This window comes from Oncorhynchus masou, chromosome 14 (assembly GCF_036934945.1).
Source record: "Oncorhynchus masou masou isolate Uvic2021 chromosome 14, UVic_Omas_1.1, whole genome shotgun sequence".
In the NCBI taxonomy this organism is placed as follows: domain Eukaryota; kingdom Metazoa; phylum Chordata; class Actinopteri; order Salmoniformes; family Salmonidae; genus Oncorhynchus; species Oncorhynchus masou.
This window is the reverse complement of record NC_088225.1, coordinates 22172933-22199684: the sequence shown is the minus strand read 5'-3', so window position 1 is coordinate 22199684 and position 26752 is coordinate 22172933. Positions and strand designations below refer to the sequence as shown.

At 42.9% G+C, this 26752-nt stretch overlaps 3 protein-coding genes, 1 long non-coding RNA gene and 2 pseudogenes across 4 annotated transcripts; 5 read left to right on the top strand and 1 right to left on the bottom strand.

Annotated features, from left to right (window-relative positions):
* Positions 1-26752, top strand: part of LOC135554533 (Ig mu chain C region membrane-bound form-like) — a 526132-nt pseudogene that overhangs the window by 63701 nt on the left and 435679 nt on the right.
* On the top strand, positions 3084-10998 carry LOC135554523 (aldehyde dehydrogenase family 3 member B1-like). The gene is made up of 10 exons (XM_064986868.1): positions 3084-3263; positions 4183-4346; positions 4998-5111; positions 5263-5383; positions 5606-5691; positions 5856-5937; positions 6130-6522; positions 6730-6896; positions 7081-7180; positions 7284-10998. Exons 2-10 carry the CDS (start codon positions 4185-4187, stop codon positions 7481-7483), a joined length of 1425 nt encoding a protein of 474 aa, XP_064842940.1. The 5' UTR covers positions 3084-3263; positions 4183-4184; the 3' UTR covers positions 7484-10998.
* Positions 13469-18104, bottom strand: LOC135554525 (ATP-dependent Clp protease proteolytic subunit, mitochondrial-like). The gene is given in 8 exon segments (XM_064986869.1): positions 13469-14187; positions 14190-14354; positions 14919-15024; positions 15291-15478; positions 16028-16124; positions 17101-17172; positions 17376-17477; positions 18012-18104. Coding segments are annotated over 8 exon segments (789 nt in total). The 5' UTR covers positions 18024-18104; the 3' UTR covers positions 13469-14140.
* On the top strand, positions 18795-20450 carry LOC135554530 (guanine nucleotide-binding protein G(I)/G(S)/G(O) subunit gamma-5-like; annotated as a pseudogene).
* LOC135554831 (histone-arginine methyltransferase CARM1-like) lies at positions 22893-25968 on the top strand. Its single transcript, XM_064987280.1, has 3 exons — positions 22893-23091; positions 25469-25596; positions 25942-25968. The coding sequence occupies exons 1-3, from the start codon at positions 22950-22952 to the stop codon at positions 25966-25968; spliced, it is 297 nt and encodes a 98-aa protein (XP_064843352.1). The 5' UTR covers positions 22893-22949.
* Positions 26004-26567, top strand: LOC135554534 (uncharacterized). Its single transcript, XR_010457702.1, has 3 exons — positions 26004-26047; positions 26195-26299; positions 26461-26567. It is a non-coding gene; the product is annotated as an uncharacterized LOC135554534 (long non-coding RNA).

Here is a 26752-nt window from a genome sequence, read left to right as displayed (position 1 = left end):
GTACTGATGCTCTTCTGCCCTCTGTTGACTGTGCTGTACTGATGCTCTGCTGCACTCTGTTGACTGTGCTGTACTGATGCTCGTCTGCCCTCTGTTGACTATGCTGCCAGTTAGATTCTCTGAGGGGTTTTTGTACAGATCCTCCACTCACACCACTGTGCCTCTATTGCACAGTAATACACAGCAGAGTCCTCTGCTCTCAGGCCAGACAGCTTCAGATACACCATGCTGTTAGAATAGTCTCTGGTGACTTCTATCCGTCCTTCAACTCTTTTTGCATATACAGTTCCACCAGCATCACTCCATATAATATCTATTCAAGAGCTCTTCCTTCAGGTTGACGTATCCAGGCCATGTTGTAGCTACTAAAGGTAAAACCAGATCCCTTACAGGAGAGGCTGAGAGGTACTCCAGGCTTTTCAGGACTGGACTGGAGGGAATGTCCTCCAGACTCTGACCATATATCCCTAATAGAGAAAAGAGAAGGAAGACAATAGATCACTAATATGTTAACTCAATGGATGTTATAAGCCACAACTGTTTTTTCACGTCTCTCATTTAAACGTTTCTTGATGTATTAAGAAGAGTAATTCAATAATTGATATTAAATCAGATTACATTTTGATATTTCTCTCAACAATAAGAAATTGTGGTATGTTGTCTTATACGTTCTAGGCATAGTTATGAACCTGGACTACTGCCCTTTGGCACAACCTCTATCTTTCATAACTGTCATCCTTTCTCTCTATCTGTTCAATAAAGTCAGAAAAAACCTTACAAAATGTATTTTTTTAAATAACACACAAAACAAGTTAATTTAAAAAATGTAACCATTCACATCCTGAAGTACTGTACCCTGAAATGTGTTCCCGTTGTTTCAATGTCCAATGATCAGCAACTGTCACCAAACCAATACATGGCTAAACGTCACTCAATGACTTTTTCAAATTATAATTTGACGTTTTCTTCCACATCTGCAATAGATCATTGTTGTGTGTTGTTTTTAAACGTGTTACTGCACTTTCACAATGATATATTGGTCCTTTTTAGGGTTAATGAAGATAATATATCAGGGAAATGCCTTTACCAGAGTGCAGGTGCATCCTGGGGCAGAAGTCATGCTTGGGTAACTTTGAACTACTGTGCCCAATGCTCATTTTGATAGATACGCCTGATAAAAACACATTCTTAAACTCTCTCCCCTATAAACAAGTTCAGTAAGCAAGACATACTAAAGTATTTAGGGGGAGGTGCCCGGAACAGCTATAAGAAACCACAAAGAGCAATTTGTTGTTGCAGTTAATACTCATTGTTTTATGCAATTCTTGAAAAGTTTGTTATATATATATATACACAAACAATGATAATGTGTGATGAGTGGCAGTGAATGACTGACAATATTAAATAATTGAAGTACTACTGCTGTGAACAAGGTCTATAATATAAATTAAATTGTGATTAAATGGTCTCATTATTTGATCGTTCTCACCATTTATTCAAACCAAATGCAAATTGTGTTCACATGGTTGAAACATTGTATGGTTACCAGCCACCAGCTGGCTTATGCAAAAAGGCAGTTTCTCCTCAGCTGAAACAAAGTAGTGAGAATTAGATCATGAAAGTGTATAGGAACAGTCCCTGCAGTCCCTGGACTACATAAACTGTCTATCTGAATCATCAGAGATGCTAAACTGGGACCCTGAAACACCCAGGTGACAGACTGGAGTTCACCAAGCGTGGTGCCACACAGCTGTGAGGGTCACAAAGGGGAAGAGATGGGTGCGGTGTGAGAGAAACAGACACCCGAGAAAAGGAGAGCAGGACCAGTGTGTGTGTATGTGTGTTTACTTCAAGATATCTACTACTGAATAAAAATATAAACTCAACATATCAAGTGTTGGTCCCGTGTTTCATGAGCTGAAATAAAAGATCCCAAAAATGTTTGATACACACAACAAGCTTATTTCTCAAACATGATTGTTGCCATCCCTGTTAGTGAGCATTTCTCCTTGCCAAGATAATCCATCCACCTGACAGGTATGGCATATCAAGAAGCTGATTGAACAGCATCATCGTTACACAGGTGGACCTTGTGCTGGGGACAATAAAAGACCACTCTAAAATGTACAGTTTTGTCACACAACACAATGTCACAGATCTCAAGTTGAGGGAGTGTGCAGTTGGCATGCAGAGCAGGAATGTCCAACATAACTGTTGCCAGAGAATTGGACGTTAATTTCTCTACCGTACGACGCCTCCAACGTCATTTTTGAGAACTTATCAGAACATCCAACCAGCCTGACAACCGCAGACTTTGTGTAACCACGCCAGCCCATGAGCTCCACATCCGGCTTCTTCACCTGCGGGATCATCTGAGGAGGGGTAGAGGGGGTGCTGACAGTATAACTGTCTGTAATAAAGCCCTTTTGTGGGGAAAAACTCATTCTTGATTGGCTGGGCCTGGCTCCCCAGTGGGTGGGTTTATGCCCTCCCAGGCCCATCCATGGCTGCACCCCTACCCAGTCGTGTGAAATCCATAGATTAGGGTCTAATGAATTCATTTCGATTAAATTATTTCCTTCTATGAACTGTAACTCAGTAAAATGTTTGAAATTGATGCATGTTACATTTATATATTTTCTTGAGTATACATCTCCTAGTCATACAATTAAATAATGCTGCTTGCAAGATAATGGTCTATACATAAATATACGCAATGCATTATATTCAGTAGGCTAGTCTATGGCAACTAAAACAGTCTGCCCACTTGAACCTGAATTTGATTCCAGGGATTTGATTTGATAACAGGGATATTCAAATATTACCCAATGAGGTTTGGATTAGCCGACTGCGTTTTTTGTTGTACCTGATAATTAATTTATCCCACCTGGTGTCCCAGATCTTAATCTTTCCCTGATTAGAGGGGATAGAATGAGAAACAAAGCAGCGGAACTGGTTTTAGGGCCAGGGTTTAATTTGAAGGGCCTTTAGTCTATGGATACCAATGTTTCTCTTCAGCCCCAGACAGGTTTACAGGCTTGTTTTTCAAGTTCTACCAAAAACCCATTCTGCTTTCCAGATTAACTAGCCGCGTTGGTAGAAAACCACTAGCACCAGGAAATGCGCCACTTTCTTCGGGTTCCCATAATAATTCAAAGCCACCGGCAAATTGGAATGTGATTTATCTGAATTCAGAGACCGGTCTAAAGAGTGGCTCGAAAGGGCAACATACGACCATTTAGGCTACCTTTGGGCAGAATCAGGTGCGTTTTAACTTTTTAATTTCCTCAAATTCCGACTAACATTTTGTTAGGCTTCAGTTTATTTTTATTCATCAGCATCTATTTACGGGAAAATTCAGGTAGGACTTAACAAATTCATCCATCCTGAAAAGAGTGCAGCTTGTACAGTATCATAACAAAGAGTGTTTCCGACGTAAACTGTTTTAATGTGTAACAATTTGGTAATCTAGTTTAAATCGTTAAAGTTGCATCATCCATGCCTGTCACTATTGACATCCCGCCCACGCGTTCACATAATTATTGAAGGTTTTGCCGCGTTCGTTCAAATTACCCGTAACACAGCTGTGAGCAACAAACCGTGAATAACTTGCATCAAGGTCTGATTTTCACCTTTTTATAGCCCATATAACGGGCCGCATATTTTGTCATCTTACCTTAGTAGCCTGCCTTTTTGCATTTTCTACACTTGACCTGAGCCAGGTGCTTCTAACGATGAAGCCGTGCCCTGGGTGTAGGCCTATTCATTACACCTATTTTGCAACGAAAACGAGAATTTCTATTGGACACTTTTCTAGGTCCCTCCTGTTCCGTTCTTAAATGGTAAAAGGTTTCTGTTAAAATATAATGAATACACCCCTGGATTCATCATGTGTTCTCAATGCGCAACAAATGTATATTGACTGAAAATATAAAACAGTGTTCAAGGCTACTTCATGTGGGTGTTTTTAAAAGACCACTGAATTTTAGTCAGACAATGGCCAAGACCAGCAGCCATTGATGTCTTGAATTTACAACTCTATATTGCTATTGGCAAAGTGAATGTCCAATAGCCAGGCTCTTCTCTCATCACTGGTTATTTTGGTTGTGTGGTTTCTCAATCCTGTTTTACCAGATGACATTATCCGCTAACTCACTTTGTGTGTGTCTGTTGGGCGGACAGAGATGGCCAGCCAGAGTGAGGTGATTGACAGGTTGAGGGCTACCTTCCGGTCAGGCATGACCTTTCCAGAGCAGTTCCGTATGACCCAGCTCCAGAACCTTCTCTCCCTGGTTGAAGAAAATGAGCAGCTGATACAAGATGCTCTCCACAAGGACCTCCATAAGGTACTAACATACACTCAGACACGACTGCTGTACACTCAGACACGCGCAGACTGCTGTACACTCAGACACGCGCAGACTGCTGTACACTCAGACACGCGCAGACTGCTGTACACTCAGACACGCGCAGACTGCTGTACACTCAGACACGCGCAGACTGCTGTACACTCAGACACGCGCAGACTGCTGTACACTCAGACACGCGCAGACTGCTGTACACTCAGACACGCGCAGACTGCTGTACACTCAGACACGCGCAGACTGCTGTACACTCAGACACGCGCAGACTGCTGTACACTCAGACACGCAGACTGCTGTAGACACGCGCAGACTGCTGTACACTCAGACACGCGCAGACTGCTGTACACTCAGACACGCGCAGACTGCTGTACACTCAGACACGCGCAGACTGCTGTACACTCAGACACGCGCAGACTGGACTGCTGTACACTCAGACACGGCAGACTAGACTGCTGTACACTCAGACACGGCAGACTAGACTGCTGTACACTCAGACACGGCAGACTAGACTGCTGTACACTCAGTGTACACTCATACACTGCATGTCCTTTTTTCTTCACCTTGGATCTTTCATTGTCCTGTTCCCTCTCTCCCTCGATCATTTCACCTTCTCCCCTCTCTCTCCGCCTTCAGCCCAAGTTTGAGTCGGTCCTGTCAGAGATTCAGATAACCCTGAATGACCTGTACTTCGCCATGGAAAACCTCAGGACGTGGATGCAGCCGGAATACAACATTGGCAAGAATCTGGTACAGATTCCATCAACATTCACTGTCAACTGTTTGACTCTACACCTTTTACTATGTCTCAACATGTAACCACACACAATTGGAATATTATTTTACTGACTTATGTAATAATTGTCCAACCATCTACTTTCCTCTCTCCATCTTGTTCTAGGCCACAAGGATGGATGACTGTTTCATACGCAGGGAACCCTTGGGGGTAGTTTTAATCATCGGGGCGTGGAACTACCCTCTCCATCTTATTCTCTTACCTTTGGTTGCTGCAATTGCTGCAGGTACACATCTATCATGCCTTTGTATACCTAGAGGCTTTGTTAATAGTAAGGCATTGGATTTCTAGCGTTTTAACAGTAGCTCAAAGCATTTTACATCCACCACCAATGTTGCCTTATCAGTAATGTATGTGTAAAGTGAATGCTGACTCTGTTAGCATTTCATTATTGATTAGGTTTGATTTTGTGACGATGACATATTTATTCCATGATGTCGTGAACCAGGAAACTGTGCCATTCTGAAGCCGTCAGAGATCTGTCAGGCCACCGAGCAACTCCTGGCAGAACTCATCCCCAAATACCTGTCTCAGGTAGTACACACACACACCTATATGTGCTTTAATTTTCCCCTGCTTCTGTTACCTGTTGTGGATCATCAATGGAATGAAGGCCAACAGTGCCATATTTGCTCTATACCTGCCCACTTATTGTTTGTTTTTATAATGTTTTGAGTTTTGCCATCTGACTATTGTAGGACTGCTATGCAGTACTATGTGGTGGAGCAGAGGACACCAAGTCATTGCTGAAGAATAAATTTGACCACATTTTCTACACAGGTAAAGCCTAACAGAGAGGACTCCTTAGACCAATAATATGTATTAGCTCAATCCCTCTTTTTAGTATGTTTTAAAATTTCGGCCTTATGCCCCTTTTATCTCACCTCTGCCATATCACCTCTATCGCACACTCTTGCATACCCTTTCCTTCTTCTCTTCCTTTCCCTTCACCCTTCCCCATCTCCTCCCCAGGTTCCCAGGTGGTGGCCCGCTCCATCCTGCTAACGGCGGCGCCTCACCTGACCCCCGTCACCCTGGAGCTGGGTGGCAAGAGCCCCTGCTTCATCTACGGCCATATCGACATCCAGAAGGCCGCCAAGCGCCTGTGCTGGTCCAAGTTCTTCAACACTGGCCAGAGCTGTGTGGCACCCGACTACGTCCTCTGCACAGCCCAGACCCGGGACGCCCTACTGCCTGCTCTCCGGGAGACCCTGCGGACCTTCTACGGGCCGGACCCCGGAGCGAGCCTGGACATGGGGCGCATAGTCACCCCACGCCACTGGAGACGCCTGATGGACATGCTGGAGAAGTCCAAGGGGAAGGTGGTGATCGGAGGGGAGAGCCGCGAGGAGGACAGGTATATTGGTGAGTTTTGGGGGTACAGGAAAGGACGATGAGATGCAGGCAGTGGTGTTGAGTTTGGTTTGTATACTGCTGCCACCTTGTGGGTGTGAATGCAAGTTGAAATATGTTGAAGTGGTAGCCTTGCTGTTAAAGTGGCTTTAATTTCAAATATGAGTAACTAATCAGGCAAATAGAAGCAAATTCTTGCTGATCAAGTGGTGTTTCTAGCTCCCACAGTGTTGGTGGACGTGCAGGAGTCTGATGCTCTAATGCAGGAGGAGATCTTTGGCCCCATCCTGCCCATCCTAACCATAGAGTCTCTGGAGGAGGGCATAGACTACATCAACCGCCAAGAGAAACCCCTGGCCCTCTACGTCTTCTCTGACGAGACCTCGGTAAGACCATGACCTACATTACAGCACATAGATGTTTCTTCTCACATCTATTTTCTTATGTTATAGTCATGGTGGTGTCCTCCACAGAGCTATAGTTTAAAGTTATGTAGTTCAATGGCTGCCTCTGCCTTCACTGTGGCTCCACTCTTATGGAATAAATACACATTCCTCCCCTCTCCGTCAGGTGGTGACCACAGTGTTGAACAACACCAGTAGTGGTGGTTTCTGTGGCAATGATGGTATAGTACATATGGCCTTGCCAGGCCTGCCCTTTGGGGGAGTAGGTAAGTGTGTATCTGACAACGTAAATAAAGTAGTCATTATCAGATGAAAAGCACTAGACATGGATCTGATCATGGTGCCCTGTCATCTTCCTCTACCCTCCAGGTGCCAGTGGGATGGGTAGCTACCACGGCCGCTGGGGCTTTGAGACATTCAGCCACAGGCGGGGCTGTATGAACCGGAGCTGGTTACTGGAGAGGGTCAACGTCCTGCGCTACCCGCCCTACAGTGACTACAACCTGGGCTGGTTGCGCTGGGCCACCACCTTCAAGAAGAACAGCTGGGGAGGCTGCTCAGTCATGTGAGAGTGGTACCCGGTGCGTGCCTGACTGTACTTCCAAAGCCGATGGGCTTTTCTTAAAGGTCCAATGCAGCCGTTTTTATTTCAATGTCAAATCATTTTTGGGGTAACAATTAAGTACCTTACTGTGATTGTTTTCAATTAAAATGGCCAACAAGTAACATCTTCTTAGCAAAGAGCAATTTGTCAAAGAATTTAGCTAGGACTGCCTGGGAGTTGTCTGGGTGGGGAGGGGAAGTTTGGATCTCTTATTTGTCTATTAACTAATTTACCGCCTGGAGTTGTCACCAGGCATTCCAAGAGTCCCTTCCCACCTAAATGGGCTGAAATTTCAGGCAGTCTTTATAAACTGCTCTTACACTAAAAGGGTATTATCATTTTTCACAGTATTATTCCAACATCATAGTTTGGAATGTATAAAAGTTTTTTTTGTGTTTTCTTTTTACTGCACTGGGCCTTTTAAAGTATCTGTCCAGTGTTCCAGATATCTATTAAAGAATTTACCTAAAATGTAAAAAATATATAATTAAGGATGTTAAACAGCTTATCTCTGTGGCCTGATTGGAAATAGTGGTTGGGTTTACTCTGGTTAAAAAATAAAGAAAAGGCGCTGACATGCCAGCTCAGCCAATGAGATGCACAAACACTTGGCTATTCAAATTAGCTACCAACGCCATGTGGGGCAGTGCTGTATGCACTGCCTAGTAGGCTTGCTTTTTTTTTGGGGGCCTTGGCTGTGTATTCATTGCCTGCCCTGTCCGCTAAGAATCCGAGTCACATTCTGCACATGTTATTTTACGCACACTACGGAACTGCTGCTCACACTCCCCTTCCTTTACCTTTCTCTTTTACTCACCCTCTTCTGAACTATGATACTATGATGCCTAGCTCTGCCTTATGTTTTTGAACAGCTGAAATAAAATAAAAACTGCTGCAATTTGATCGAACATTCCCCAAAATATTTTTTTGAAGGCTAAACAACCTTCTCGGTTACACAAGCAGGACTCATTAAACTATCCGCGTTTTGTGTGATGTAGGCCCACCCATACTCAACTAGTGGACCGGATCGGTCGGGCTTCAATCCCTGGTATCATATAAACACACAGGACATGAAAGAATGCATAGAATTGCAGAACATTTGCTTTAAAACGGCAAATTATATTTGCCACATGCAAAATGTGTAGAATTGCAGGAAATTATAAAACAGCATCATTTTCAAGATGGGTGTGAACAGATTGAGGTCGCATGGGTTGTGAAGTGGGGGTTTGTTACTACATCGATAAATTACATGATCCATCCGGACCACCTCGGAAATGTGTGTGTGTGTGACTAGACCTTCTCAAATAGTACTTGTTCATAGTTACTGTCATATTGTAGTAGTACTGTAGGAGAAGTACAGTATTAAAGTTCCTGGAAAAATAATGCAACTCCCCACTTAGAGTTTTGCATAGGAACTCTGTGTTTTCCCACACACAGGCCCTACTAACTGCTATTTCGCTTTTCAATGATCATGCAAGTACAGCATGAGTAGCGGTTCCACCTCTAGGCAGCCGAGCATGTGAATCCGCGAGTTCATTCTGTGGTGCACGTGCACTATTATCTCTTATATCCTTTGTCAACTACTGCCTACTATACTGATCAAAAATATACACAATTTTTTTTTACAATTTTACTGATTTACAGTTCATATAAGGAAATCAGTCAATTGAAATAAATTCCTTAAACCTTAATCTATGGATTTCACATGACTTGAGGGCATATTCCCACCTACTTGGGAGCCAGGCCCAGCCCGTCAGAATGAGTTTTTCCCACAAAGGGCTTAATTATGACAAATACTCTGCAGTTAATCGGCTGTCCAGTCCTGGGCTGGTTGCACGTGCGGTTTTGAGGCCGGTTGGATATTCTGCCAAATTCTCTAAAATTACGTTGGAGGCGGCTTATGGTAAATAAATTAACATTACATTTTCTGGCAACCGCTCTGGTGGACATTCATGCAGTCAGCATGTCAATTGCACACTCACTCAACTTGACACATCTGTGGCAATGTGTTGTGATTACAACTGCACATTTAGTGGCCTTTTATTGTCCCCAGCACAAGGTGCACCTGTGTAATGATCATGTTGTTTAATCAGCTTCTTTATATGCCACACCTGTCAGATGGATTATCTTGGCAAAGGATAAATGTTCACTAACAGGGATATAAACAAATTTGTGCACAATTTGAGAGCAATAAGCTTTTTGTGCGAATGGAAATATTTTGGAATCATTTATTTCATCTCATGAAGCATGGGACCAACACTATACATGTTGAGTTTTATATTTTTAATTATATTTGAATATAATTGTCATAGTTATGCTGCCATATCGTAGCAAGAGTTGCTGAAAAAAGACCTAGCCAATGTTTGCAATGAGAAAATAATTGCTATTTTGACTGCCTGTATATCGTACGTGTGTTTGATGTTCTGTTACTACAGACAAAGTTTGTAGGAACATGTCGATCATGTTTTCTGTGTACAACATGATAGCTGCATGTTAGCCTAACACCCCTCCTGAAAAAATAACATGAAATTGCACTTGAGGCATGGAATGCATAGTTTGAACATGCCCACCATATCTTTAGTGTACAACACAACGTTTCCCCCTCCATGTCAAGGAGGAAGCAGCGGCAGCAGAGCATGTTAGCTTACTGCTTCTAAACAGCCAGCAGGCCAATTTACAAACCCCAGATTTTTAAATGGAAGCGACTGAGATTGTTGTTGTATAGGCTTACTCCTTTTTGCAAACACAACCTGTGGATTGCTTGGCTTGTGTGCTGCAGTGTGCCCTCTCCATTAACTGTTTGTCACAAGTCAGTTTCAGTGGGCCTGTTTGGTTTGAGTACTTGAAAAGAAGGCTGTACTTGTATAGGGCCATTGAGTCAGCAGAAAAGAGCTGTGAGAAAAGGGGAAAGAGGTGCTACCTGTGGTTCTGGTTTAACCAGGTTATTCAAGGGATGGACACCGGCTGCATCTCAAGTCTTGATTGGCTTCCTTCCCTTGTCTCCTCTCCTTTACCATGAAATGGAAAACTGAAGAAAGGTGAAAGTAATGTGGTAGATGCCAATGGCTTTCAAATCTTTGCAGCTGAAGGGAAGGAGAGCCGCTATTGCAATCCACCCAGGGTGTGGTGTCAGTTCTGTGTGTTCACTGCTACATCACAATGGTCTAAACCTGCTTCTTCCACTCGTCTTGCTTTGACCCATCAGATCAGATAAGAATAGATGAGTGGAAGCCACTATATTGAAATGTTTCCCCAGATTTTTAAATGCACTGGCTGCCAGGGTCTGGAAAGGTAAATGGTTTTTAGCACTGTTGCACAAGACCCCCATTGTTCACCATGGGGTTAGTATAGTTCACAGAACGGTCTTATGTAACAATTTTACTGGGTTTTGTTACTCTGTGTGACATATTAGGTGGTGGATGTTTTTTGATTTTAAAAGTTTTGTTCAGTAGACATTAATAAAACCTTACTTTACATGAATATATTTGTTGACTTATACTTTAAGTGTTAATTGTAATGTTATTTCCCCATTCTCCCTCATCCCAGCATATTGCTTTTCTTTGCAAGTTATTGCATCATTAGTGCTTTACTCAATTACTTTTTGAATTTAAGGTGACTGTCAAACTTTTCAATATCATTGAGACAAAATCCCACTCTTTAAACATTTCCATCATGACTTGATTAAAACTCACTCTTACAGGAGGCTTTATGTCCAAAATCCCCCAAGTCACTGACAGTGAGGCACACTGGGCTTACACAAGTCGCATGTACAGTTGAAGTCGGAAGTTTACATACACTTAGGTTGGAGTCATTAAAAATTATTGTTAACTATAGTTTTGGCAAGTCGGTTAGGACGTCTACTTTGTGCATGACTCAAGTTATTTTTCCAAAAAGGTATTTACAGATTATTTCACTGACCCACTGTATCACAATTCCAGTGGGTCAGAAGTTTACATACACTAAATTGACTTGTGCCTTTAAACAGCTTGGAAAATTCCAGAAAATTATGTCATGGCTTTAGAAGCTTGATAGGCTAATTGACATAATTTGAGTCAATTGGAGGTGTACCTGTGGATGTATTTCAAGGCCTACCTTCAAACTCAGTTGCTCTTTGTTTGACAGCTGTTGTGGAAATAATCAGAATTTGTTGGTAACATAGGTAAGATGTTTTATATTCATCATATGTTTGTAAGTTACTTCTCATCAGAATGGTATTTATGTATAATACTGTGGCGGGGTTGCAGTTATCTGTTCTATGTCAAGACTAAGTTGCATGGGCCGCAGAGAGGTCAAAGTGTCATGTGTAAACATATCTTTTGCTCCACTGTGTGTGTGCCAGTCACTCCCTACTTTTCCCATTGGGGAAAAGGAGGATGGCAGTGTCTGGAATCATTCTCATGCTCCCTTTTATCTTAACCTGTAGCCTCACTCTCCTCTCCGTGAGCTTGTCCAGGATTGGTTGTATTTAGAATCGGTTGTATCTAAATGACAATTTGATATATGCCTGTTGTTATGGAGGATTGGTTTATGGTTTTGGGGTTTGAGTAAGGAGACAAAGCTGAACGATTTATTATGTCTATGCTGTCTGACTATGTGTGTTCTTTGCTATTAAAGGATCGCAATTGCAATGCAGAAGGGGCTCTCAGAGAATTCACTGAGAGACACTGAATTACCCGAGAGTCACAGGGTTGTGATAGAGCTCATATAATTAAAGATGTACTTTGATAACTATCTCTGACTTGTGTGTGTGGTTTGCTCCCATGATTTGGTAAATAGAGGAAATTTCCACGACACAGCATGGGAAAATCAGCCGAGACCTCAAACAATTGTAGACCTCCACAAGTCTGGTTCATCCTTGGGAGCAATTTCCAAATGGCTGAAGGTACCATGTTCACCTGTACAAACAAGGGTACCCAAGTATAAACACCATGGCACCACGCAGCTGTTATACCGCTCAGGAAGGAGACGCGTTCTGCCTCCTAGAGATGAACGACCTTTGGTGTGAAAAGTGCAAATCTATCCCAGAACAACAGCAAAAGACCTTGTGAAGATGGAGGAAACCGGTACAAAAGTATCTATATCCACAGTAAAACAAGTCCTATATCGACATAACCTGAAAGGCCGCTCAGCAAGGAAGAAGCCACTGCTCCAAAACCTCCATAAAAAAGCCAGACTACGGTTTGCAACTGCACTTGGAGAAATGTCCTCTGGCCTGATGAAACAAAAATAGAACCGTTTGGCCATAAAGACCATCGTTATGTTTGGAAGAAAAAGGGGGAAGCTTGCAAGCCGAAGAACACCACCCCAACCGTGAAGAACTGGGGTTGCAGCATGTTGTGTGGGTGCTTTGCTGCAGGAGGGACTGGTGCACTTCACAAAATTGATGGCATCATGAGGATATATTGAAGCAACATCAAGACATCAGGAAGTTAAAGCTTAGTCGCAAATGTGTCTTCCAAATGGACAATGACCCCAAGCATACTTCCAAAGTTGTGGCAAAATAGCTTAAGGACAACAAAGTCAAGGTATTGGAGTGGCCATCACAAAGCCCTGACATCAATCCTATAGAAAATTTGTGGGCAGAACTGAAAAAGCATGTGCGAGCAAGGAGACCTACAAACCTGACTCAGTTACACCAGCTCTGTCAGGAGGAATGGGCAAAAATTCACCCAAGTTATTGTGGAAAGCTTGTGGAAGGCTACCAAAAACATTTGACCCAAGTTAAACAACTTAAAGGCAATGCTACCAAATACTAATTGAGTATGTACACTTCTTGGCTAAGGTGTATGTAAACTTCTGACTTCTGTATATTGAAAAAGAAAACGGCTCAGTTGATCTCATCACTGAGGCAATCAAAACACTACTTGTTACAGACTCAAATCACGCGTTGATACAATTATAATCTGTTTTTACATCAGTGCCTGTATTCGTAAAACCATTAAGAGTAGGAGTGCTGATCTAGAATCCATTTTGCCTTGTCTGTCACAATGAATAAGATTGCATGGACAGGAGGAACTGATCCTAGATCAACACTCCTACTCTTAGATGCTTTATGAGTACAGGCCCAGGTTGGGTGTGTGACTCAAAGAAAATGTATTTTATTCCAGTTCGTGAAAATCAATCACAATTGTGTCATGGCTTGTACAAATGGGGGCTATATTGTTTCCTTCACTGTAGAGATCTGCAGTCTTTGTTTGTGGTAAATACAGTGTGCATATTATGGGGGACAGTACAAATCTGAGATTGGTCAAAATGACCATTCTTAAATGTAAATATTCTAATACTGCTGCATTTTGCCTCCTCTCCCAGAGGTTTCTCCAGCACAAAGGTATATAATGCAGGTCCTTTGTTCCAAACCGGCCCCTATCCACCCAGAGCACTTCTGTAAATTAAAGGATTGGACAGTTATAAGCAATATAGTAATAGCTCCACTTTGCCCTCTGGTAGGCTACGCTGTAACTTCTCGCATATTAGTATCCACTCCAATACATTTGGATTTACGGGACATCAGCATATGCTTGCACCTGTCCAATCCATTCCGATCTACAGAAGTGCCTTTAGGTGGTTAGAAGATAGAGGATGGCTTGTGATTGGTGTGGGACTGCTTCCTGGTAGTCTGAGGTCAGGGTTCGGGTTTGTATGAGGAGGGGGTTGGTCCCGGGGGCTCTGCTCGGTGGAGGAGGCTGGCGAGGGGCAGATGGCGGTAGGGGGCTCCTTCTGGACCAGCTCTGGGTCATCCTGGCCCGCCTGGGGAGGATGCACCAACACTCGGTCGATGATCCCAAAGTCTTGTGCCTCAATGGGGCTCATGTAACGATCTCTCTCCATCACACAATCTGGGAGAAAGAAAACAGAAGGGAATAATTGTATGGCTACGAGTTTTGGTGAAAATGTGCAACACATTGGTGGTGGCTGAGGTGAGTTCACTCTTACAAAGCGTTTTGAGTGAGGAAGGACTCAATCATCAAATCACTTAACCTTGAAATAGTGCTTGAATTTAGTTATGAGTCACTAATTCATGTGACTCAGGGGCTATGGTACATTTTCCATCAGACAATATTAAGACATTTTGAAGTATTTTTTATTGGAATATTATTGTTGCATATTGGGATGTGCTTGGAAATACACTTAAGTACTGGCACGTATTAGAAAACACAAAACAAGTATAATTTCATGCATTTAAACCCAGGTCTGTGTGGCCCTACGGGTATTTGAAATAAGACTAAACGTTTCAATCAAACCGTTCAGTCCCCCTGGATGCCTTTTCCCCAGAGCTAAACAACCAAATCAAATTCTGCGCATATTGTGTTAGTCTCTGCCTCATCTTTATGAGCAGCTGAAATAAAAACCCTGCAGCGACTTAAAGCCAGACTACTGAACTGGATGCCTTAGCTACTTACCTATATGTGTCAACAGCTGGCCAGTGTGTTTAGCGTAGAGTTGATTGATCTGTTTCTTTAGCTTCATGATCTCCTCAGCCTGAATGGCAATGTCTGTAGCCTGACCCTAATAAACACACAGGAGAGAGAAGACAGATGTTATGTAAAGGCAACTGACAACTGAGGTGTCAAAATACTGAACTCATATTTACATGCCCAATCACAGGTCTGGCTTTTGATGGCAACACAAGTTCAACCAACATCTGTACCAGGTTCTCTGTACCAGGTTCTCTACCCCCCCCCCCCTTATCCCCTTACCTGCCGGACTTCAACCTGTCCCCCCCCAGCTATTCCTGCTGCCTCCCTAGTCCCATTACCCCTTTCCAGCCTTACCCTGGCTCCTCCGGAGGGCTGGTGCACCATGATGCGGGCATTGGGCAGGGAGTGCCTCATGCCGGCCGTGCCCGAAGCCAGGAGAAGACTGCCCATGCTGGCCGCCTGGCCCACACACCACGTGGAGATAGGGTTGAGGATGTACTGCATGGTGTCGTAGATGGCTAGGCCTGCCGTCACAACACCGCCTGGGGGGGAAAAGAGGATAGGAGAGGAACATCATGGTGAACCAGGATTAATGGTTTGTTGGATTTAGTTCATTGATGTTCCTCTTCTCCCAGACTTTTCTATCTCTCCATAAAGCTGGAATCCATAGCGGTGAACCTGCCATGCCCATTTGCGATATTACAACAAAGAAGTTACTTCAAACAAACACTTTTTTCCATCTGACATCATTGCACGCACAAAAGAACCAAGTATGTACGATTTCTTTTTTGACCACAATGCTGGATGCTCATTTCCTCAAAACAATGACAAATGCGCCTGGGGTTGTTGCGCCTATCATGGATCTCAGCTTTAACGTTAATTTGAAGTCAAGGTAAAAAGAGTTTGACTGCACCCTTTATCTCCCATTACTGTCATCTGATCCATATGTCACTTGTGTTCTCTCGGTCTCTTTCCCCTCTAAGAAACATGCTTTTTAAAGTAACCATCCCTATTACACCAACCATGCCCTGCACCACCATATGTTACTCTTTGTGGGAGGTCCCCCTCTATTCTCCTCCCTATTCTCTTACCAGGACTGTTGATGTACATGTGGATGGGTTTGTTGTTGCTCTCTGACTGCAGGAAGAGTAGTTGAGCAATAACCAGACTGGCCACAGAGTCATCAATCTGAAAAAAGGCAGGGGGAGAGGAGAGATTAACAAATTAATCTTAACTGCAACAGCAGACTCAGAAATCCAAATGTTTTAATCGGTGTGGGCTTACTTCGATTATGACTTTGCGCCAATAAGCAGAGTAAGTTGTATACATTTGATTTATTTTCTTACCTTTTATTTAACTAGGCAAGTCTTAATAACAAATTCTAATTTACTATGACAGCCTAGGAACAGTGGGATAACTGCCTTGTTCAGGGGCAGAACAACAGATTTTTAACCTTGTCAGCTCGGGGATTCCATCTAGCAACCATTACTGCCATAATCTGTTTCATATCAAATTATTAGTGTGCATGTAAACATACCCAATGTCTCCTGGTGTAGGTTTTGAATCCCAAACTATTACACACACAGACTTACTGGCCCTATTACACAGACAGTGACACACAGCAAGAATTACCGGCCCCATTACACAGACAGTGATACACAGTGAGACTTACCGGCCCCATTACACAGACAGTGATACACAGTGAGACTTACCGGCCCCATTACACCGACAGTGATACACAGTGAGACTTACCGGCCCCATTACACAGACAGTGATACACAGTGAGACTTACCGGCCCCATTACACCGACAGTGATACACAGCAAGAATTACCGGCCCCATTACACAGACAGTGATACACAGTGAGACAGTGACACACAGCTAGAATTACCGGCCCCATTACACAGACAGTGATACACAGTGAGACTTACCGGCCCCATTACACAGACAATGATACACAGTGAGACAGTGACACACAGCTAGAATTACCGGCCCCATTACACAGACAGTGATACACAGTGAGACTTACTGGCCCCATTACACAGACCATGATACACAGTGAGACTTACCGGCCCCATTACACAGACAATGATACACAGTGAGAGTGACACACAGCTAGAATTACCGGCCCCATTACACAGACAGTGATACACAGTGAGACTTACCGGCCCCATTACACAGATGATCCTCTCCCTCAGAAGACGGGAGTAGATGTCATACGCACGCTCTCCTCGACCCTAGGAAAGAAGAGAAAGACAAGGAAAAGGAATGAGGGGAAGAAAGAGGAAGATCTTTGAACATTGGAAAGCAGCTAGAATAGCAAGAACCAGGAACTGACAGGTGAAAACTACTAACTAAACCGTTCCAAACCAAGAGTGAATCAAGTTGCATAGAAATGTTGCAGTCCTACATAGAACTCTGTTGGGGTTCCAATTCTTACCGTCTGCTCCACAACGATAGGTACGAGAGGACTCCTCCATTGAGCACTGTGGTGAATGGTCCTGCGTGACTTTAAAGCGGTCACTCCACATTGTAACACCCTCTAAGAGAGGGATAGAGAAAGAGTTAACATTTGTCTGTAAGATCTCAACTTAAGTGTTGGGCAGGTTATTTCAATAATGATATGTTAAAGTTACATTCAGAGATAGCATGGTTATTTTTTTTCCAACTCTGGCCCCTTGAAGTGTGTTCAAGACAACGCTATCAAATGTATTGTGATCTTACATCAACTCTGAACATTACACACACTTTAGGAAATGCTAGTTTACTCATGATTTCACATTAACAGTTAGTAAAATGTTGACAGTGGTTTCCTTAAAAAAAACAGTAATTCAATTTAGCTAGCTGGAGATGGGAATGAGTTAGGTTAGCTACACAATGTTGGTCAAGTTACACAAGTGTGGCAAGCCAGCTAGCTTTAATCGTCGCAGGTGCATGATGCATACTATTCATCTGATTCGAGAATGCACCGCTGAGACAACTAATAAACATTTGCACATTGTAATCTATATTATAGTTTACAACACAAACGATGCATTTCCAAAATATGTTTTCACTCTTTATCTCCAATACTTACTCGTATAAGCATTGTGAAGTCTTGTAATGTGCAACCCCCTTTGTTTGACCCCAATTTAACCGGAAACAATTCTAATTTGAGCGTCGAACTGTTCCTGAAGTGACTGAGCAATATTCCTCTGTCATGTGACGAGTTTGTGTTTACAGCCTCGAATACGACGGCGCTAGATGGCAATGGTGCACAAGAAAAATCCACTAACATAATACTACAGTATTGCTTATCGTTGCCTTGATAGTTTTCAGATACCGACTATTTTTAAAATACAAAAGCCTACTTGTTATATAAATAATTATACTATTGAATAATAATGTGACGATTAAAGCTTAAAATTAAATGTCATTAAAATATAGAAATGTGTGTTGAAGAGCCAAAACTCGTGACATTGTAGATGGGGGTCTCTATAAATAAACATTTTAAAAAGGAGCACATGACGAGACTGTATTTCGCTAATGATATCCTCGTGGTTCTGGGGTTGTTTAGAAAAAGGTATTTTTATACAAAAGAGCGCCAAGACCATTCGAATAAAATACGTTTCCTTTGATTTACTTCACCAACGCCTACTGTAGGCCTAGAAACCAGTGTATTATTGGCGACACAATATAAAACCCAAAGGAACATTTAATTTTCAGAAAATAGCCCATTAATTTGTTTAACTGACTGATCTATTATTATTATGTTGTTGTTGTTGTTGTTTACATGTACACATAAGTGCCTCTACTGATAACCATCTTTAATTAGGGGCCATTCTGATAGCAGTGTGGAGAACATTGCGCAAAAAAAGCGGTGCGTTTTTTCAGAGAGGGGGAGCACTTGAGTCGCAGCGGTCTCATCAGAAAATCTCGTTCTTTCAAGTGATAGCCGGACACTTTCACTTGGCGGTTGGACAGACCTCGCAGACATGTCGAATAACAGCGCAAACAGCAGTAACTTGGTTATCGCTCAGAAGGTGGTAAAACAACTTCGCCTAGAGGCGAGTGTTCGCAGGATCAAGGTAAAGACATTACATTCAGAAAGACTGATCAAAAACTGTTCTGCATTTGGTGTGACTGGCTGACTTGTCAACATGGCCCTTTGGTAACTATTGAAAAGCTATATATTATGTAAAGTTTGACTATTTTATGGGAAGCATCGCGTTATTTGTTACAAAATGCTGTTCCACTGGAACTATGCCATCTGTTTGCAGAATTGTAACAAACTGCAGGCTGTCCCGTAGACTAACGGAGTAGCCCGTAAATTGACGTGCTCAATCGAGCGCCGCCTTTCACCTGTCATGTTACCGAAAGAAAAACGTACGATTATAATGCGGTTCTAGTATTGCTGTATGCATAGGTGTTATGGCAAGTCTAGGCTACTCCTCAGCTCTTCACTTAGTTTAACGCCGTTTTGAATGGATGTGTTTGTATTTATGATGTATTTAGAAGTTAACGATGTGCTGTTAATTGTGCTCTAAGTTAATCGTGTGAAATATGAAGATTTCCTGCAGTAGGCTGTGTTGTCCGGAGAAAGCAAACAGCTCGTAGGTTAGTTTCCGCGAATGATGCAGCACAGTGGTGGCCTTTGTTGATTGTGGCTGTGACAGTAGTGCGATTGTTGGCCAAATTACTCCTTTTAGAGGAGAAAGACAGATTAATCCGCAGACCTTAAACCACCCTGTAGCACTCAAGCATACTGTGCTTTGAAGGGCATATGAGAATGCAGAAAAAATATAGGATTTTATCTATAGCCTATGACATGCGTTTATACCATATTATCAACTAACTAGATAAATAATAAACTCAATGCATAGCCCATTTGTGACTTGGTCCTAAAGTGCCATCTTGTGTAAATGGGGACAATGTTATTACAATGTTATGACAACTGTTATAGACTTCACCCATGAAACAACCGTCTAGTAAAGTACCAGATCATTATGCTATTGCTGAGTCAAGTCCTAGGTAGGGACTTTAGGAAAATAGCTGATCATTGCTCAGTTTCTCTCACAGTGTGAGCTTGGAGCATATTACTTTAGGTTCATTAAACTGAGTATCAGTAGGAGTATTGTGGCAGAGTGAAAGTGTTGGCCCCTCTATTTATTGATGTGTGGACCAGGTCTCTCTTGAAAAGCTGAGTTAAAACAAGTAGAAGCTAAGTAGAGCAGGATTGAGCTCAATTTACTTGGAACTTCTTTAAAGAAAACGCTGTCACTGTCAATGATGACTCATTCTCATTAATGTCTTTGACATTGATATGTCATCTTTACTGCAGTCTTATGTAGCCTTTATGACACAGAATTAAAGTATAATGGAACTGACAGTGTCTCTGTTTCCACTCTCAGGTGTCCCAGGCAGCAGCGGACCTGAAGACCTTCTGCCTGCAGAACGCCCATAAAGACCCTCTCCTCATGGGGTGCCCTCCAGCGACAACCCCTTCAGACCCCCCAAGTCCTGCGCCCTCTTCTGAGGTGAGATGACAGTCTGATATGGTAGAGTAGGCTTCAACTAACTCTCTCTCTCTCTCTCTCTCTCTCTCTCTCTCTCTGTCTCTTTCTGTCCTGCTTTCTTTCTCTACCTTCCCTCTACCTGTTCCTCACTCTCCTTTTCTCTCTCTGTTTGCTAACCTTTGACCCTTCTGGCTTTGATTGTTACAAAGAGAATGTAACCAATAGCAGCCATATCTCATCTAACTCCTGTGCCAGTGATCTGATCGGACTATGCTTTGTCACTGCAGGCGATGGTGATGATGGAGGCTTGTAAAACACGTCTGAACATTCCCCAAGGATGCCTTTCAATTCCAAGCCCCTGGCGTCTCCTACACCCTTCCCCACTACGTCCAGTCACTGAAGACCTCAAGACCAGAACACAATCACAGGCATTAACCCTATGCTGAGTGAGTTTTGACATGTGTTCTGTTCTGTTCTACAGCTCAATAAGGATAAAATTTGCAGTATTTTCACAATGCAAAGTTCCACACAAACTCGCCTTAACACTGTCACTGTGATTTTTGTCAGATGAAATTGTGAAGCATTTCAATAAGTGTAATATATGATTCTCTGCTAAAAGTGTGGTGACTCCATGAGCCTCAAGAGAATTTAGTCTTTTGACAGAAATTTTGCGCGCATTCTCATGTGTTAAACACTCGACTACACTGTTAAGATCCTCAGTTGACAGTTAAACCACTGTGATGCAAAATTTAATTCAAAAGAAAATGGTGTTACTATGTCTTGAAAAGAGTGACTCAGATGTTAGAGGTTTCTTATGGGTGTTGGCATATAGAGATCTCAAACTCAGGTCATGCAAAAGATCTGTTTCAATGCTGGTTTTGTGGTGTTGCTCAGTCAACATCAGAATAATGATATGAAGGATCATAACAAGAATATTAGGATTAGTGTACTGACACTATAAGTATAATTGCTGTGTATCATCATTATAAATAAGCCTGATCTCAGGACACTCAGTGGAAAGAGACTGCAACTCCATTGGTGCATCTAAGTTCAAGTAAGGACACATTCTAAATGGTTTAAAGTCATTTTTTGGGTTCCCCACCCCTTTTACCTTTTACTCTTTGCGTACTGCTTCAAACTAATGTGCCTTAGTATGTGCCAAACCTCTGGTAATTTAAATGCCCCGGTTTTAACACGAGACCTGTTGATTCCTAAATCTGCATTTACTTTCCCACTTGATTAATCAGAAACACTTAAAGAGGACCTGAAGAAGTTGAAAAACAACACCAGAGAATGAGTCATGTTTAGGAACCATACTGTGTTCTTATTACAACATGAAGTGTTGCTAAAAACTGGAGAACAGTCCTTCAACATGTTCCAATACCCAGAAACATGTCTTCAATAATGTCCTCAGACTTGACCACTGATAGGTGAAAGGACGAGGCCTACATAGATTTTCACAGTACTATTAGTCTTGCCTACCAAGTCCTTTCAAATCAGTGGCCATGCAGGAAAGGAGATGGAGGAACGCAAGCTCTTTTCACTATGGTGACAGAGACTGAGCTCTGAATTCCTCTGACGTTATAATAAAGTGAACAGAGAACCTTTGAGGACTACAGTGTCCATAATGCATGGGGAAAGCAGAGCACCTCTTTTTACAAATATTAGTCACTGAAATGCTCTGGTGGATGGATTCATACATGTGGAAAACACTGTCATCCTGTTGTGCCTTAACGTTTCTTTTGTGTGTATTTGTCTTAGAATGGTACCGTGACATGTATTGACTGAAAATTTTAATAAATGTATAATTTCACCTTCAACATCTCCTTGAGTCTCATGTTTTATCAAGGAGTTTGTTAAGAGTGGCCCCTCTTAAGCTGACTGGCTAGAACACACAAGAGTATCAGGGGTAGGTAACTCCTGTAGGGACCTGAGTGTCTGCTGCTTTTCTCTTTCGCCTGGCACTTAATTAATCCACTGATGCCATACCTGGTTTATAAATCACATGCTGATTTGGAGAGAACAAAAGACAACAGACATGCACTCAGGCCCCATGGACCAGACTTGCTCATCCCTGTCACATAGAATGCTGCTCAAGTAATACCAGTGCATATTTGCCAATAGTCTGCCAGATAAATGTATTTAGCCACTGCCCAAAGTTGTAGGTTTTGGTACTTGCTGCATGACATGTTACACAGCAGAACCAATATTATTCACACAGATTTAACAGACCAGGATACGAAACGCAGCCTGGCTGACAGTCTGACATTTTTATTTAATTCAAATGATTATTCAAGAACCCCTATTTTTCTCTTTGTCCAACTAACTGTACTGTCTTTGCTGAAACAGTGTACAGCAGTGACAACAGAAGTCAGTGCAGTCTACTGTATTTGCACTAAGCAGTTTGCCTCTCGGCCACAGAGTGGCGGTAGAGCTGTGTGTATCCGTTTCCTGTCGTGAGTGCACGTCCAACGCTGGATGTGAGGCCACAGTGAGCTGTCTCTTCCCACAGATCGAAGATGGCGGTGTCGGTGTTTCCCGGCGTGCGGCTCCTCTCTATCGGAGACGCAAACGGAGAAATACAGCGTCACTCCGAGCAGCAGCCTCTACGACTGGAGGTGAAAGCCACACAGGACGCGGCCATGATCAACCTCTCCAACGGTGAGTGGACTTGAGACGGCTCTTCCATACCCCGGTTCGGCCTGGACTCCTTGTTAACTGACGTTACCCTAGCGAACTAGCCAGAGCTAAATGCTAAAAAAGATAGCTAGCTAACCGATGCGAGTGCCTGGTCTTGCACGTGTGTGCGGTTCCACTTCAAACCCGACTGGTTCCACCTATATAATCCAACGTAATGGGGACTGTTGTTTCGCTTATCGCTATTAGCTAGCTAAACATAACTTAGTTAACTAAGGTTACTTCTCCAGCACCACGACAGCGCACTGTTGGTAGCTTAGCTAACTATAGGAGGTTAGCTTTAGCAAGCTTACTGCGCTCATTTCGTGGCTTGTGGACCACGTTTTTCTTACCTATCTATTTGTCTTGAGGAATATTCTTTAAATTATTAATTTAATGCGAAGTAGTCAGTTTTAGCTCACACGAGACGTTTCCAGGACAGTGCTAAGTGTGACCAAGCACATTAGATACCTACCTGTTTACTAATATCAACTTTTCTAACAATTTAGCGCCATATTGCATTTCAATGATCGCATTTCAGCTCGTTACACATTTACGCAGATAGCCAAAGCTAATTGACATGTTAACGTGCTCTTTCATTTTTTGCCCCAATAAGCTATCAGCCATACTACGCAATGGTTTGCCCTTAATGCCACAGAGTTATAACAGTTAAAACAAACTGCGTCATATGAGCATTGCCCTCTTTATTAGATAGTTATGATAAAGCAAGATAACATTTGACCCTTTGAGATGGGTATCTTAAAAGTGTTTTGTTTCGGAACGTCGTCGTCTTTGCGCACAGATCATACGAGTAGCGGTGCAAACAAGCAAGCTCACCCCGGTGGCTCGCGTGCTACTTTATGGTTATCTAATCTACTGTAGATGCCTAGCTGAGTGAATAAATATCGATTATTAACGAAATCGTTTTTTTAAGGCTAAATGGTCCTTGTGTTTCGATGAGCTAAACCAGGCTCGTATTAGTTATTCATCTTTGTTCTCCCCCGAACAATAGCCAGCTAGTCCCCCACCTCCCTACTCCCTGTCGATCACTTGTGTGCTCGCGCTGAGCGCTTGCAGCTTTTGTTACATTGTGAGGCACAGATGGGATGTCCCTTTCAAGAAGCGGTGATGTTCCTCGTTTTTGATACAGTCGAGCTTTGGCTGTGGGGAAAGTAGAAATGACTGTGTGAAGGATGTTTTTCGGGTGTCCTATCAAAGTTTTATGATATGTGTGATTGCCTGTCCGGTCCATAGGCCCAACAGCTGTTTCTCTTTCCAACATTCCCATGATGATGGAAGATAAACGTTTCACACCAGGCAGGAAAATGAACTCCCGATTGAATTGCTACATAGAGCAGCACGACTGAGTCTAAAGTAATCTGACTAATTTTATGTTTTCCACTTGGAAAAATAACTCCCAGTGTCTTGCCACACACAATTTTATTTTGCTTTATTATAGACACATAAGCACCTCAATCAAACACAGCACACTAGGGCAGTCTGTATCATGCTGGAATGGGGTGCATTTACATTGTCCATGAGGGGTAATGCCTTGGCCCAGCAAAAAATAGCACAATTTGCTCTTCACTTTGACAAGTGTCTGCATTATGACCTGACATTATCCTGTTAGAACATTGACATGACTGTCATCTGGTTGTTCCATATCTGTAACATGTCTATAGTGACAGTCCTTGTCCCCCATCTGTCATTGTCGTTTACCACAATGTTCAGCTGAAGGGCCTTGTAGACAGGCCAGGTCTAGTGGAGGGAGATGGTTGTAGCCTACATATTTTAAAGCATGCACTCTATCTCCCAGCCTTTGCATCGAACACACACTTGTTAAGCAACACACACTCCGGCTCTCATATTTATCCAGGTTAATCCGGTGTCAGACGCTAGTTTGGTCTGTTAATAAAACATGCTGCATCTGGCTAATCCCCAGTAACCCAGCACTAGTCTTAATCCCATCACAACTGCTGGATTATACCACAGATTATCTCACTGCCATGCGGGCACAGCACTAGACCTACCTTGCCAATATATTGCTTTCACATATCCAGTCTTTAAAACTATGTCATCTTAATCATCCAGAGGTGTGAAATAGCTTCAATATAATAAATTACCCACTTTCCCTTAGCTAAAGGAGGTTAAAACATCTCTTTGCTTGCTGCTATCCATGAGATGCTTTAATGCTAATTGAGTCAATAAAGCGATGTGTGTGATCAGGCCAGTTCTGTTAGCATGTTGTTCTTCATGTTGTGTGACCTCCCGGAAGCCCACGTACTCTGTGCCACGCTATTCCATGAATGACCTGTTGTAGGAATGTTGCTAGGCCCTAACTATTGTTTGACTCCTCTCACAGCAGAGGAGACATGTGTGTTCAAGTGTTCGGTCTCCAGGGACACAGAGGGTACAGTCGCGTGGGGAAACAGTCGCTCATCATCACGCTGGGCTGCAACAGCGTCCTGCTACAGTTCACCTCACCTGCAGGTAGCTAACCCCCGGCAACCAACGCCACTCTGTCTCAGAGAATGCTGTCATTGTCTGTCTGTTTTTTCTGTCTGTCTTTGACTGCCTGCCAGTAGGCTATATCTGTCTCTGTCATTGACCCTCTGTCTCCTGTGTGTCTGTCTTTGAATCCCTGTCCTAGTGCACATGTTCCTGTCCTCATAAAGAGATTCTTATTGTTTCTCATACTTGTCTTGCCTCTGTCATCCTTGTGAACTGTTATAATTGGTTATTGTTTGTTTGATTTCTCCCCATTATGACTGGCTTAAGACCGTTTATAACTTGTCTGATTTGTCCTGCTGTTACCTGTTATGACGATCTCCTCAGAGTTCTCATGTTCCTATAACCTCCTGAAGAACTGCTGCGGCCACAGTGGAGAGCAGTCGGCCTCAGCGACAGGACAGAGGAATCATCCGCAGTACAGTACTTCCAGGTACACGCAGAATCTGATATGCATTGCAATAAATCATTTCATTCAACTTTTATTAGCTCAGTGACAATATTAAAACACCTTTGAAAATGCTGTTCTGTCACTTTATTTTCCTCTCACTGCCCTGTTCTCTCTCCTTCGCTCCTCCAGTTCTATGGCTACCTCTCCCAGCAGCAGAACATGATGCAGGACTACGTCAGGACAGGAACCTATCAGAGGGCCATCCTCCAGAACCACACTGACTTCAAGGACAAGGTACTGATGCACTGTCCTGGGACTTAAATATAGCTTGTTCTGAATTGAGTCCTTTGCTGTATTTGAAGCTAAACTGTTTAATTGGTTTGGGCAGTAGACACTGCTGGATTTCATTGATGTCTTTATCATGGATGAATTAGAGTCCATTCCTCTCTCTCTAGGTGGTGTTGGATGTGGGCTGTGGTTCAGGGATTCTGTCGTTCTTTGCTGCTCAGGCTGGGGCCAGGAAGGTCTACGCTGTGGAGGCCAGCACCATGGCCCAGCATGCAGAGGTAACAGACACCCTAAACTATGTCAATTAAGTGACCTATATATTTCCAATTAACTGCACTTTTTCTGGCCCGCAAATTGATTTTGACAAACCACCCCTGCTCAAACCCTATCCTCTTCTTGACATGCTATGTAGCCATAAATCTGGCAGATGTATCAGCCTCACTCTAATACACACACACT